The sequence below is a fragment of the Cucurbita moschata genome, unplaced genomic scaffold (assembly GCF_002738365.1).
Source record: "Cucurbita moschata cultivar Rifu unplaced genomic scaffold, Cmos_1.0 Cmo_Scf00032, whole genome shotgun sequence".
Taxonomy (NCBI): domain Eukaryota; kingdom Viridiplantae; phylum Streptophyta; class Magnoliopsida; order Cucurbitales; family Cucurbitaceae; genus Cucurbita; species Cucurbita moschata.
In genome coordinates this window covers 1,805,518-1,819,256 of record NW_019268548.1, presented here as the reverse complement: position 1 = coordinate 1,819,256, position 13,739 = coordinate 1,805,518, and the positions used below count along the sequence as shown (strand labels likewise).

The 13,739-nt window shown below is 35.0% G+C and overlaps 3 protein-coding genes and 1 long non-coding RNA gene across 6 annotated transcripts; 2 read left to right on the top strand and 2 right to left on the bottom strand.

The window, feature by feature from the left end:
- Positions 1-1,348: 1,348 nt before the first annotated feature.
- On the bottom strand, positions 1,349-3,764 carry LOC111430153 (putative ribosome biogenesis protein slx9-like). Of its 2 annotated transcripts, none has more exons than XM_023066334.1 (6): positions 3,624-3,764; positions 3,404-3,522; positions 3,246-3,304; positions 2,692-2,741; positions 2,125-2,267; positions 1,349-2,040 (listed from the first exon to the last, which is right to left on the bottom strand). In XM_023066334.1, exons 2-6 carry the CDS (start codon positions 3,421-3,423, stop codon positions 1,839-1,841), a joined length of 474 nt encoding a protein of 157 aa, XP_022922102.1. In that variant the 5' UTR covers positions 3,424-3,522; positions 3,624-3,764; the 3' UTR covers positions 1,349-1,838. The 2 variants fall into 2 exon arrangements, with proteins under 2 accessions (XP_022922102.1, XP_022922103.1); XM_023066335.1 differs by having other exon boundaries at positions 3,404-3,500; positions 3,624-3,754.
- Positions 3,765-6,387: 2,623 nt separating this feature from the next.
- Positions 6,388-8,815, bottom strand: LOC111429997. The gene is made up of 3 exons (XR_002708257.1): positions 8,697-8,815; positions 8,522-8,611; positions 6,388-6,826 (listed from the first exon to the last, which is right to left on the bottom strand). It is a non-coding gene; the product is annotated as an uncharacterized LOC111429997 (long non-coding RNA).
- On the top strand, positions 6,908-10,920 carry LOC111429996 (protein SMAX1-LIKE 4-like). 2 transcript variants are annotated; one of them, XM_023066089.1, is made up of 4 exons: positions 6,908-6,918; positions 7,135-8,625; positions 8,708-8,918; positions 9,160-10,920. In XM_023066089.1, the coding sequence occupies exons 2-4, from the start codon at positions 7,340-7,342 to the stop codon at positions 10,693-10,695; spliced, it is 3,033 nt and encodes a 1,010-aa protein (XP_022921857.1). In that variant the 5' UTR covers positions 6,908-6,918; positions 7,135-7,339; the 3' UTR covers positions 10,696-10,920. The 2 variants fall into 2 exon arrangements, with proteins under 2 accessions (XP_022921857.1, XP_022921856.1); XM_023066088.1 differs by lacking the exon at positions 6,908-6,918 and having other exon boundaries at positions 7,101-8,625.
- A 1,317-nt stretch (positions 10,921-12,237) lies between these two features.
- On the top strand, positions 12,238-12,984 carry LOC111429909. The gene has a single exon (XM_023065984.1). The coding sequence runs from the start codon at positions 12,418-12,420 to the stop codon at positions 12,622-12,624; it is 207 nt and encodes a 68-aa protein (XP_022921752.1). The 5' UTR covers positions 12,238-12,417; the 3' UTR covers positions 12,625-12,984.
- The last annotated feature ends 755 nt before the right edge of the window (positions 12,985-13,739 follow it).

The window sequence follows — 13,739 nt, the reverse complement described above, 5'->3', positions numbered from 1 at the left end:
TTTTTTTTTTTTTTTTTTTTATTGAAAATTGGATGAGAATTCAAGAAAAAAATCCGACATTATTTCAACTAAACACTGTTTAATTTTTTACGAAAGTGATTAAAGACGCGTAAAGATAGGGTTAAAAAATAAAGAGGACAATTATGCCTTAAAAAAAGTGATTAATTAGTTGTATTTAAATTAATTTTAAAATTTAATGTTAAAATAAGACTTTTTACAATAAAAAAATATATATAATTGGAAACAAAGTTCAATGTTTAATATAATAATTGATATGGATCACATCACCATCCAATTATTATTAATTATTAATTATTAATTATTAATTATTATTATTATTTAAAGGAAAAAAAATCAAATTTGAAGTGGGAATTCAAAACAATCAATCAATCAATTTACATTTGAAAAATCCCCACAAATTCCTTTCAATTAATTTCCAACATTTTTATTTTTAATTAATTTAATTTTTAATTTCCTATCTAATATTTCTACGAAACTATAAAATAGTCTAATAGGTTCTTAAACTTTCGATTTTGTACTAAGATTTATTTAATATTTTTTAAATTTCGTGGTTATTTTATATACAAAATTAATGGATGGATAAAAGAAAAAATTTGTTTTAAAAAACATCATGGATTAGATCTCCAAATGCTTAGATATATGACACGTGTTAAATATGTCGTAGACATAAAATTTTGTTCCAGTGGGTGAAAGATGGCGAGATATATATATATATATATAATTCTTTTTTTTTTTTGTTTGTTATCTTTAGCACGAATATACTATTTTTAAAAAAACCATATATCCGTTGTTTTTTTAATTTCATTTATTTTTATTAATAAGCACGTGTTATATATAATGTATTTATTTCCCTTCAATTATTGATAAATTAACAATTATTATTTTTTATTTTTGGCTTTTATGTCTACGTGTTAAGAGCACTTTTTTGAAATTTTAAAAAAACTAGCTTTTAAAAACTTATTTTCATATTTTATATTTTATTAATAATTTAAGGATTCAAACCCGTTGTCAATTCTGTCACATTCATTGACCATTTGTAGAGATTAAAAATGATTCACATTCTAGAGGATGAAAGGCAGGTTGATTAAAACGTGGAAGCATGATTTCTTATTAATTAAACCACCGTTGCGATGTCACGATGTCAATAATCGTAAGGGTAAATTATATGGCCTTAAGCTATACACTACGTCTAAGAATATGGAAACTTCTCCATAGCACATGTGTTTTAAAACCGTGAGATTGAACAATGATATGTAACGAACAATATTTACTAGTGATGAGCTTATGCTATTACGGATCAATACAAATAGAAGCATAAACACACCCAAAACAAAAGCGAATATCATGTACGAACAAAGTTGATTTAATTGAGAACAGGAAAGATTTGATAACTGTTGATCTCGGAGCTCGGAACTAATGAGGCAAGATCTCATAACCAAAGAGAGATGGAGTGAAAGATGTTTCAAGGAACAAGCATGGTTCCTATTTGGTTTCAGGAAAATACCAATCCAAGATTTTGCACTTGATAAATAAATATTCCAAATGGTATTGAACTCATTTTTGCTTGATATGAGTTCATTCATTCATAGTTATCAACTTCCACTTTCTTACCTCTTAGTCGAAGGAAAAATTGAAAGAACCACTCTCACCCACCCATGAATTCTAGGGGTTCTTATAATCAAAATTAAGAAAGCAAGATCGAGCTGACAATTTGAACTTCTTACCTCTTAGTCGAAGAGTTACGTCCGAACAAACTTCTCGGGCTGAAAAAAAAGCTATAGGCTTAATATGGCAAAAGAAAGCCGATGAGAGATAAGTCACATCTCCATAGATGAAGGTTTTGCAGTGGCTTTGGACTTTTTCTCTTTCCTTTTCTTGCTCCCATTTCTGTTCGTCTTCTTTTTCTTCGTTTCCTCAACTGGTTGTGTGCTCTGTAAATGTAGATGAATAGCTCCCAAGGGATCTGCCTGGAATGCAGGGTGATTAAGAACTGTACCCATTTGCTTTGTTTCCTTCAATCTGATAAAATGAACCCATCATTACAAGACCAACAAACAACCACAGAGTATAGAACATGTCAAATAGTTGTAACAAGAAACTTACACAAACTTTAGCCTAGACTTGCAATTTACTTTTAACTCGGTGTCAGAAGTTTTTTGTTTGGGAGCCTTCAATCCAGGAAGAAATTCTGATAGAGCAGTAAGATCGAAAGCCTTCAAATCCCTTTTACGTCTTCGAAGCTTCTTCTGTAAAACGTACTCAATTTCAGCAGAATACTAAAAGAATGAAAGAACGGATATTGATAGGTTCTTTTTCTTTGTCTTCCTTGGGGATGGGACGCAACATTTAAGCTCCTTGTGAAAATTCAAAGGTTTTTCAATAGTACCCGAACAAACCCTTGTAACCATGTGTTCATGTCGTTTCAAGATCACTTAACCCTTGCAATGGTTGGTTATAAGAAAACTTGGACTCGTTTTCACATAGGTTATTATTAGGCGAACCCAACTATTTTGAACACGTTCACTGCGGTACCAAGTATTTCTCATGCTTATTGCTATGGGCTGTAAACATGGGGTCGAGATTTCAAGAAAATTGAACATCCACCAACTAAGAAGAAATTTGATGGTAAGGCAAAATTGTAAGAGCAAAGTAATTGAATACAAAATTTACCTTAGTAATAGTCTTTTGAGCATTTAAGGTAGCAATAGTTTCACCAACTCCTGCACGTAGTCAGATTTATAAACGTTCAATTTTCTATGACATCACAAACAGCACTCAAAAAAGGAATAAACATCCCAAGCGTGGATTGAAGATCCTAAACAATAAAATTTTATTGAAACATAACTTGATTTAAAGGAAACAGATTGATATTTACTTGTAAATGTACTCTCAACAAGTTCAGAGTGTCGACAGAAGTAAAATTAGATTATGTTCTTTTCATATTCTATATTAGGAGGACAATTTAGAAATTACATCAGATATCTTCAGCAATTTGCATAGAATTAGCAGAATTCCATTAATGTATTTGGAGTGTTAGCAAACCTATTCCACACCTCTACGTTTGAGGTTTGTTATTTGTTTATCTATAGTTCTGTATTCAAACAATGTTTCTTTAGATTACATCAAAACAAAAAATGTCAATAATATCAGAAGTTTTGTGAAACAAAGAAGGCGAAGCAATTTACAACGAACACAATCAAGTTCATGCAGAGTTCCAAACTCACTCTCATAGAATTGTATCTTCTTTTCAAATTTGCGTTCGGCTTTAGATTTCGAATCCGACCTTCAGCAACAACAGAAAGAAAAATTAGGATTGACAAAAAAAAGGAATAAGAAGCTGCGCCTAGCCTAAGAAAGGATAATTGAAAGTACGCAGTCTTACCGAGAGGTTGGTTTGCCCATAATTACAACTTGCAAGCTTTCTGATAACTTGAATCTAAAGAAGGAATTATATTATAGAGACCTCCAGCTCACCGACGCTTCAAATCGAAAATTTGTGTGCTTAGATCGCAAAAAAAAAAAAGGAAGAGAAGATGAACAATCAGATAAACAACAACCAAGAATTCAAGTTCTACTCAGTCAATGGCAAACATATGGCCTACCTGGTTACGAGCGTTTACTCCCGGTGGTAATCGGCGACCACAAGCAGGCGACCACGAGCGGGAAATCGGCGGCCACTAGAGATGAAGTAGGGTTTGCGCGGTTTTTCCAGTTTTTTTCTTTTTTCGTGCGATTTTTGTTTTAAAATTCGAAGAAAATTAAGAGTTTTATTTATTTATTTATTTTAAATGTAAGCAATTTATGTTTGGGCTCAGCCCAATGGTCTGAAATCTATCATTAAAATATTATTAAAATCTCCCACAATTATCTATCATTAAAAAAAAAATCATAAAATTTAAAAAATAACGTTAACACTCTTTACTTTTATAAAAAAATTAAAAAAAATCCTACCGTCAATATAGGGACTATGTAACGGCCCAGATCCACCGCTAACAGATATTGTCCTCTTTGGGCTTTCCCTTTCGGGCTCCCCTTCAAAACTTTAAAACGCGTCTGCTAGAAAAGGTTTCCACACCCTTATAAATGGTGGTTTGTTCTCCTCCCCAACCAATGTGAGACATCACAGACTAACTCAGGATCTTCTTCCCTCGACAGGAAGCCTCTAGCCCTTAAATTTTCCCATATATCGATCCCAATCAACTTTAGGAGGGCATGACATGTTCTTCAGTGAACAACTGATAGGAACAACGAAGAACAATAACATGATATTGTACACTTTGAGCATAAACTCTAGTAACTTTACTTAAAATGTCTCGTACCAATAAAGACAATGTTTACTTATAGACTCACAATTTTTCACTTGATTAGTTGACGCGGGTTCCAACCGTTCATCGAACTAACCTAATTTACATATCATTCATTCATTCGTTCTAAATTTTACGATCGAAAAGCTAAAAGTAGAACAAGTTCAAAAGGACGGAAAAGCGGAAAAGCTAAAAACAAACACAAAAGTGGTCTCAAAAGAGGAATAAAGGACAGAACATAATGATGAAAACGATCATTCTCTCTAGGAGGTAAGCTAAGCCCTTAAAATCCCATGCAAAAAGTAAAAAAGAACTTGAAAACTGATGAAAGCTTAATAATAATAAATAAATAAATTGTATTTTTTTAAAAATTTGTGCCATTACTTTAATAAAGCTTAATTTCTATGAAATAAATATTCTTCCTTCTCATCATATTCTCATAAGAATTTACTTCTTTGTCAAAAGATTGTGTTATAGTAGTTTCTTTCTAATAATCTCGAGATTGAACCCGTAATATTTGTGCTTATCCTTAAATTTGTCTTGTGTCGAAGGATTAATATAATTACATTTTCCCGTCAACTTATGTTTGTGGGTTGATTAGTGATTTATCATGCAGATCACCGGTTACGGTAATGTCTTCTACACCCTAATAAAGAATGTTTCATTCTCGTCTCCAACCGAGGTGGGGAGAGGTTTCTACACCCTTATAAGGAATGATTTGTTCTCCTCTCCAACCGATGCGAGATCTCACAATAATCCACTCCCCTTGGGGGCCCAACGTCCTCGTTGACACCCTGTTCATTGTTTGGTTCTGATATCATTTGTAACGGTTCAAATCCACTGCTAGTAGATATTGTACACTTTGACCCGTGGTGTATAATTGAAAAAAAAAAAAGAAAAAAAAAAAAGAGAAGGTGGACATTGGGATGTGAAATCTAAAAATTGCATATAAACAAACAGTTGATGACTTTTGATTTAATTTGTTTTCTTTTTATGTTGACAATCTGTTGTGTTAAATGCAGACCAAATCATTGAGATTTTCAGAAAGAACTGAGATTGAAACAATGTTGGACTCCATGATTATTCCTCATTGGATCATCAAATTTAAAAGGGAAATTCATAATTACAAGTTTCTCTAAATTTTCACTATAATGTTCCAATGATTTCTCAACCAACTTTTGTATCTTTTTTCCCCTTCAAACCCCAAATAGGATGTTTCAATGATTTGTAAAAATCTAGTCATTCAAATACGATATTCGAACGCTGTTGGGCAGAGGTTTCCAGTCTTTGTGAGAAATGTTTCATTATCCTATCCAACTATCAATTGGGGATCTCACAATCTACTCCGGTTGAGGGTCCAATGTCTTCGCTGGCGCACCACTTTGTGTTTGCCTCTAATACCAACAGTAATACCCCGATACTACCGCTAACAGATATTGTTATCTTTGGACTTTCCCTTATGGGCTTCTGTTGGGTAGAGGTTTCTACATTCTTATGAGAAATGTTTTGTTCCTTCTCTAACTGATGTGGGATCTCACAGAAAAAAGGTCAAAGAAAGCATCGAATTACGAGATCTCGAATGGCCAATATTATTGATATTGAGCTATGTGTGATAAAGTTGGATGGGAGGGTCCAAAGTGTATCGATAAAGTTTGCAATATGAAGAGCAAAGCTAGGAGTTGCATTGGGATCAATGGTGGAGGAGATTTATGAGTTTGACTATGAAAGTGAAAGCTTGAATATGGTGACAGATTAAAGTGAAGCTTCTTGGAGACCCAAGTTTTGGAAGCCATTCAGCTAACAATCACTTTTGACCCAAAAGTGGCCTCTGGGTTTTGCATATCATTTTGAATCTTGTCTTAATAGAAATTGGTTTGGTGCCCTTTTCTTTGAGATTCTTCTGGTTCTCCATCGTTCATAAATGTTTCAAAACTATCTTTGAAATAGAGAGAATCGTTAGAACGTTAGACGAGATACGTCTGAATGTCGTTCTTTCAAGTTTAATCCAAGCAGCAAGCCTTCTGATCACTATTGGTTTTCCATCCAATATTCTAAAAGATTTTGCAATATAAATGATCCTCGAGAAGGGTTTCGTCGAAACCCTTTATCCGTTCTTTCTCGACAACATTCCAACATTCTGCATCTTTTATTACATATAAAGAACACATTGATATAATTAAACATTGAATCAAAGTGAAAAAGTGAAAGAAAGGAAGAAAAATCTTCCTTTTCTTACTCTAAAAAATTGCAGAAATATCCCTTCCTTCCCACCTTTAAGCCTTTAGCAGTACCTCTTTTGAATTCCTGCTGTTCTCCATTCTTCTTTCAAACTCTCTCTCTCTTTCTCTGTCCCAAATAAAGCTTCCTCTTATGAATATGATACCATTTTCATGGACCCCTTCTGATCAAATGATACTCAATTCATTTGAACCAAAAGAACTTGCAGCATATCATAAGCTCCTTGATCGTTAATCTCATACAATCATCACATTTTGATTCCTCTGACATAATAATGCAAATATTATTACTTTTCTTTCCTTTTGTAACAAAAGATAATTAGGATTAGTTCATCATTAAGTCATTTTTCAAGAAGGTGGCTGATTGTGGATTGTAGTTAAAAATAAAAGTTACTTGGAAAAGTGGGAAAACTAACAGGAGAAGAAGAGATGATACAAATGGAAAGACAACCTAAAAGGGAAGAAGCCAAAATAGAAGAAGTTAGTATAAAAAGAATGGCATTTGGTCCATTCCCATCTTTCTAAAGCCTAACTCAACATCAGCTCAAGGTATTGTATGCTTCCATTTTCAGGAAGAAGAAGGCCAGCTTTAAGAAAGGCTTCTGCAACAACTACAAATTGAGGACTTCACTGAACTAAAGGAAGATCGAAGGAAGAAAGGAACTCTTGTTCTTGTTCTTGTTCTTGTTCTTGTTCTTGTTCTTGTTCTTTGTTCAAGGTGGTCGGGTGTTCTTCGAGGAGGGTAACTTGGTGGGGGTGGGATTTTTTGGGTAAGTGATGCGATCGGGAGGTTGTGCAGCGAATCAGACCTTTACACCGGAGGCTGCTTCCGTGCTGAAGCAATCTCTGAGCTTGGCAAGGAGGAGAGGCCATGCTCAGCTCACTCCTCTACATGTGGCTGTTACTTTATTCAGCTCAAGGAGTAGTAGTCTCTTGAGGCAAGCATGTTTCAAGTCTCAGCCACTTCAAACATCACATCCTCTCCATTGCAGAGCTCTTGAGCTTTGTTTCAATGTGGCTCTCAATAGACTCCCTACTACACCTGGTCCTCTTTTCCATGGCCAACCTTCACTCTCCAATGCACTCATTGCAGCACTCAAAAGAGCTCAGGCAAACCAGAGAAGGGGCTGCCTAGAGCAGCAGCAGCAGCAGCAACAACAACAACAGCATCAGCCGGTATTAGCCATTAAGGTGGAATTGGAGCAGCTTATAATTTCCATTTTGGATGACCCAAGTGTCAGTAGGGTTATGAGAGAGGCTGGGTTTTCCAGTACTCTTGTCAAGAGTAACTTAGAGGATTCCTCTGTTTCCTCTGTTTTTCACTGTTATGGTAGCTCAGGCGGCATCTTCTCTTCTCCTTCTTCGCCTTTGCGTACCGACCATCATTTTAATCCAGGGGATTTTTGGCAGAACCAGTTCTTGACTCGCTCTTCTGAGCAAAACCCACTTCCCTTTTCCCCACAAAAGAGAGTATCCAGCACTAACCTTATTGCTGAATCTTCCGCTTCTTTAAAGCTAGATATCAAGTTTGTGTTCGAGGCAATGCTTGGGAGGAAGAGAAAGAACACACTCATAATAGGTGATTCCATAACAATAATTGAAGATGTGATTTCAGAGCTTATGGGGAGAGTAGCAAGAGGAGAGGTTCCACATGAACTAAAATCGACCAAATTTATTGAGTTTTTGCTATCCCCTGATTCCTTGAGCTCCATGAAAAGAGAAGACGTTGAATTAAAGGTGGCAGAGCTGAGAAGGAACATTGACTCCCTTGTTTCAAGAGGGTGGGGAGCCATAATATATACAGGAGACTTGAAATGGATGGTTGAAACAGATGTTAAAGAAGCTTCAGGTTACAGTCAAATCGATCACGTAATCGAAGAAATCACGAGGCTAATATCATTCCACAGCATTTCATGCACAAAGTTATGGCTAATGGGAACTGCAAGTTATCAGACTTACATGAGATGTCAAATGAGACGGCCAACTCTCGAGACTAGATGGGATCTTCAAGCAGTTCCTGTTCCCTCAGATGGAGCACTTGGCTTAAGCCTGCACAGTTTCAGGTTTGTATTTCATAATTCCATTCCCTACTTGAAGCATAGAGATAGATAGGCTCTTAAGTCCATGATGTTACCTGTTCTGCAGTGTTCATGGCTCGACGACACCTTTCTCTCAGAACCCGTCACAAGTTTGGGAAACAAAGCCATTCAGTATTGCTCAAGAGGGCCAAGACAAGCTCACTTGCTGCGACTGTTCTTCCAATCATTATAAGGAAGCTCAGAAATTAGAGTCAAGCCAGCAGAAAGAGTTGCCTTCCTGGCTGCAGCCCTTCAGCACCCAACTATCCCATCTTAAGGTACAAATATAGAATCCTTCTCTTTCAAGAAGAACTTGACTGATGGCTGAAATTTAGTGCATAGAAAACCAATGGAACTTAGTTGGTTCGATCACTTCGCTTTAAAGAACGCCCAGTTGATTCAGTTTTGGTTAGATCATTGACATATTCAACATTTCTTAATTTTACAAATGTACTAATCTCATGTTGGATCCTACATTGTTAACATCTCAACATGGTTTACTTTTTTTTGTGTCCTCAGAGTCGGGAGAAATCCACTATGCACAGCAATGAAAGTTCCAGTGGAAGTAAGTACCTGAATACTTGGCCACATCCATTTCCGATGAGGAACAGCATGTTCCGAGATTCAGATACGATCAGCTTCACCGAACCAGCAGTGAACATGACGCGAAGTTCAAATCAGATGCTTCAGTTTAGGCGTCAACAATCCTGCATCACCGAGTTCAATTTCGACAATGAAAGTCACAGATATCAGGGTGCATCACCAAGCTTGGATTGTCTCAAGAACATGGAAGAAGATAACAAGGAAGTAAACATTTCTCTCTCGCTAGGTGATTCCCTGTTCTTCAAAGATCCAATAAAATTGGCAATTACGAAGAAGAGTGAAGAAGCAATGACACAGAGAGATCATCTGAGCAAATCATTGCAAGAGAATGTGCCTTGGCAATCAGAGACCATTCCTTCCATAGCTGAAGCATTGATCAGTTTCAAATCAACAAATGAAGAATTCTTTTGGATATTGATTGAAGGGGATGATCAGATTGGCAAAAGAAGGTTAGCTCGAGCCATTGCGGAATCTTTCTTTGGGACTGTTGAACAACTCTGCAAGATAAATGCGAGAGGTGACAATGAGGCAACTTCATCTTCTCAAATCCTCCAAAACGCCATGAAATCACAAGAAAAACTGGTAGTCTTAGTTGAAGAGATTGATCGGGGAGATCCTCAATTCATGAAGTTCCTAGCAGATGGATTCCATGGTGGAAAATTCGGAGGAATAGATGAAAAAGATGGAAATGCTCGGAAATTCATATTCATTTTGACCAGAGGTGGAGAAGAAGATAAGGATACAGATTCCATAATCTCTATGACACTGAATGTCGCGAGCAATTCTGGTTTTGGAGCGCTCAGTGTAGACCAGAAGCGAAAATCCGAATGGGAATCCCCAAACAACACAAAGAAGCAAAGAACAATCAAAGAAGAGGAAGAAGATGCAATCCCTAACACCATCGACGCAGCAGTGAAAATCAACGGAAGCGGTAACCTATCGAGGCAATCAAGCTCTAACAACCTCGACCTAAACCTCAAAGCCGAGGAAGACGAAGAACCACAAGAAGAAACAGAGGAAAGCATACCTCTCCCTGGCGATCCAGAATCCGCAGCAAAGAACCTCCAAATCGAGAAGCAATTTCTCCACTCGATTCAAAACCGTTTCGTATTCAACCAAACTCCATCGTCAAGAAGAGAACAGAGAGAATCACTCAAGTCGAAGATCATCCGATCATTTGAGGGAGTCATCAGGTCACAGAAACAGGCAAATTTCAGCGTGGAAGAGAAAGCCCTGGAAGCAGTTTCATCAAGGTCAGATTCTTTCACCAAAAACGAGTTCAACAAATGGCTGACGGAGATTTTGGAAACGAGCTTGCGAGGCGTCGGATTTGGCGCGCAAGAAGTAACCAATGTGAAGCTATGTTCGAGCGGAAAGGAAGACGGCGCCATTGAAAATGGGTTTATGAGCACATGTTTACCCAAATTCATAAAGCTTTCTTTCATGGACTGAATCAGCCATTACAGCCTCTTCTACGTCGTCGTCTTCTTCCCCTGCGCATGATCCATTGAAACCAGAAGGGGAAAAGTCCAAAATATCCTTCCTGTAACTTTTTTTTCAGTTTCCATTTTTTTTTTCTAATATTTGGAAATTTAGACATATTAAATCCACTAACATAATCAAAAATTTTATTTATGTAACTTTTTAATCTTATATAAAATTTTATTCGTTACTTTTTATTTTATTTTTAACAATATTAAAAAGAATTACGAATTATTTATTTATTTACTAGAAGATAATAAAACGAGAAAATAATCATTTGTATCAGTTGGAAAATATTGGAGTATGATGAGTCATCATTATTGACTTGATGGATGAGTCATTTACATTCCAACGTGGAAATTATTACGTGGAATTATCTATTTAATTTAGTTCCCAATTCAAAATCTCCCAAAAATTAAAACATTTATAAATAAAAAAATAAATAATAAAAAATATATTTTTTCCCATTTTAAAAAGAAAATGACGTCGATAAAGTCCAAATAATTAAATAATTCCTTCAATTATAATAAATTGTCGCTTTTTCCTATGTGGCTAATGCGCTCTGATCACAACTGACAAGTGGCTTCCCTTTCCTTTTGCATATACAATAAAAATAGAAAAAATAATAATTTTTAATAATGATAAATAAAATTTAAAATTAAAAGGGTCATATTTTCAAAAGTGAATTTTATTTTCCAATTGCTGAGTTGGTGCAAAGGGATATAAAATTCCAGAAGGTTACGATTCTCGTTTTATGGCAACGCGTGACGTGGATTTCCTGACGTCTACGTGGAAATCGCCGTCTGAAACTGACGCCATGTCACGTAACAGAACTGTTTCAATTTGTTTTTTTTTTCTTTTTTTTAGATTTTTATTTTATAATCTAATTTGTTTTACATTCTGATTTAAGTAATGAAAATTTTAATTATAAACTTTATAAAAAAATATGGACATTAGAGAATATAGTGTTTAGGATAAATATAATAATCATTATATAAAATTAAAATATATAAAAATGCTAAGACGTGATAGTTTTTTATTTTTCCGTAAATGTATTATTAATAATATGTTTAAATGATTATTGAATTTCATTAAATAATCGTAAAACATCTTATAAACGATGGAACACAATAATCATTAGAAATGCTTGTATTCTTTTTATTTATTTAAAATAATATATTTAAATGGTTAGATGAACACGACTCTCCATAATAGTATGATATTGTCCACTTTGAGCATAAGCTCTCATGATATACTCTCGTGTCCAAGTAAGTCGATAAAAAAATAAAATTAATTTATTTAAAGATTAAAAAAATTAGATTGATAAATTATAAATATTTAAAAAGGTTAAAAATGAAGATGAAAAATAAGAAAGAATAATCTAGTATATTCATGAAAAAGAAAAGTGACAAATATTTATATTTTTAAAAATAATATTATTTCACTCACGAAGCCGAAATCTCTCTCTATAAATACCGGGTTCCGCATATCTCAGATTTTAAGTTCATTACAACTAAAAAGCGCCTTCCCCTTTCTCACCGTTTTTGCCTTTTTCTTTTTCCTCTCTTTCTCTCTCTCTCTCGCTTTTCGATTTTCCTCTTCTTCATCTCGTTTTCCGGCTGAGGTTGCGCGCTCCGCCGAACGAACTCCTCTCTTGCCGCCGTAGAAGGAGCACCGAGAGACTGCAGAAGAATGTGGCTCGCATGTGTATGGGATGAGAAAGAGAAAGAGCTCGGTCGACAACAAGCGCCAGGAACGTGTCCTTTCTGTCGAGGCAAAGTGCACGCCATTGATGTCGAAAGGCGATGGAAGCTCTGTTTTCTTCCTCTCTGCCTCAAGATCAAGAGGAAGTATCTTTGTACTCTCTGTTCTCGCCGTCTCGAATTGTGCCACTGGTAGTAATTTAAGAAAGAAAAAGAAATTAGGTCTCGGTTTTCATCGAACTATCGATGGATCTAATTTGAACCGCTACTCGTAGTTCGTGTTCCCGTTCTTCCGTGAAGTGTTTGATTGAATTTTTGGAGAAACGGATGAGGATCAGGATTTGGATCTGACTCGATTAGATGCATCTAATCTTGTTGTTTTTCTTTTTGTACAGCTTCGAAAACTGTAGATAGAGAAAGACTTCTCTCCGGCCTCTCCTAGAGGATTTTCCCCCTTTTAGTTGGTTTATATTAATTGAAATCTTTCTGCATCTTCTTGTTCTGTGATTTGATGTCTTAATTTGCAATTGCATGCCATTTTATGTGGTTGATTTCACTTCAATGTTCTGATGGATGCTGGAATATTTAGAATATGCTGGTTCTTTTGTACCTCATGTATCAATAAAATAAAATCGAAGTAGATTTATAACGAATTCCAATAAATGAACATTGATGGATACTATTAAATAGGAACTAGATTTGAGTAACTAAATTAAACTTTACAATGCGGATCTGATCACCATTCCAAAATTCAAGTTCTCTTTTCCTTACCAACCGAATAGTTGGTAGGGAATGAATGATGTCTTTAATCTCATTTTCGACAAAATAATAATAATATTAAAAGAGAACAATTTCTCTATTTTCCAATTTAATATTCTTAAGTATTAATTAAGTTCAAATTTTATTTTAGTATTTTCTTGAAGTCCTAAAATCGAATTACAATTACTTAACATTTTCATGTGAATTCTTAATATAGAAATTATTATTATTACTATTTTACAAAATGAAATAAATATTACTTTGTCAACATTTATGATAAGCTTGGAGACGAGATATGAACATTTAAAACTGTATAGATTAGAATGGGGAGAGGTAGAAGTTGTAAAAATAGGGCCAAATTATATGTATGGGAAAACAAAAAGGGATTGAACCATTAATTCAATAAAGAAACTAAGGAGTAATTTCCTTTTCCCCACGAGTGTTTTGGTCAAACATAACGGAAGAAATAATGGATTTGGACACATCCACTTTTACTTGGATCAAAACACGTAAACCACGTTTTATTTGTTCAGTATATATATATATATATAT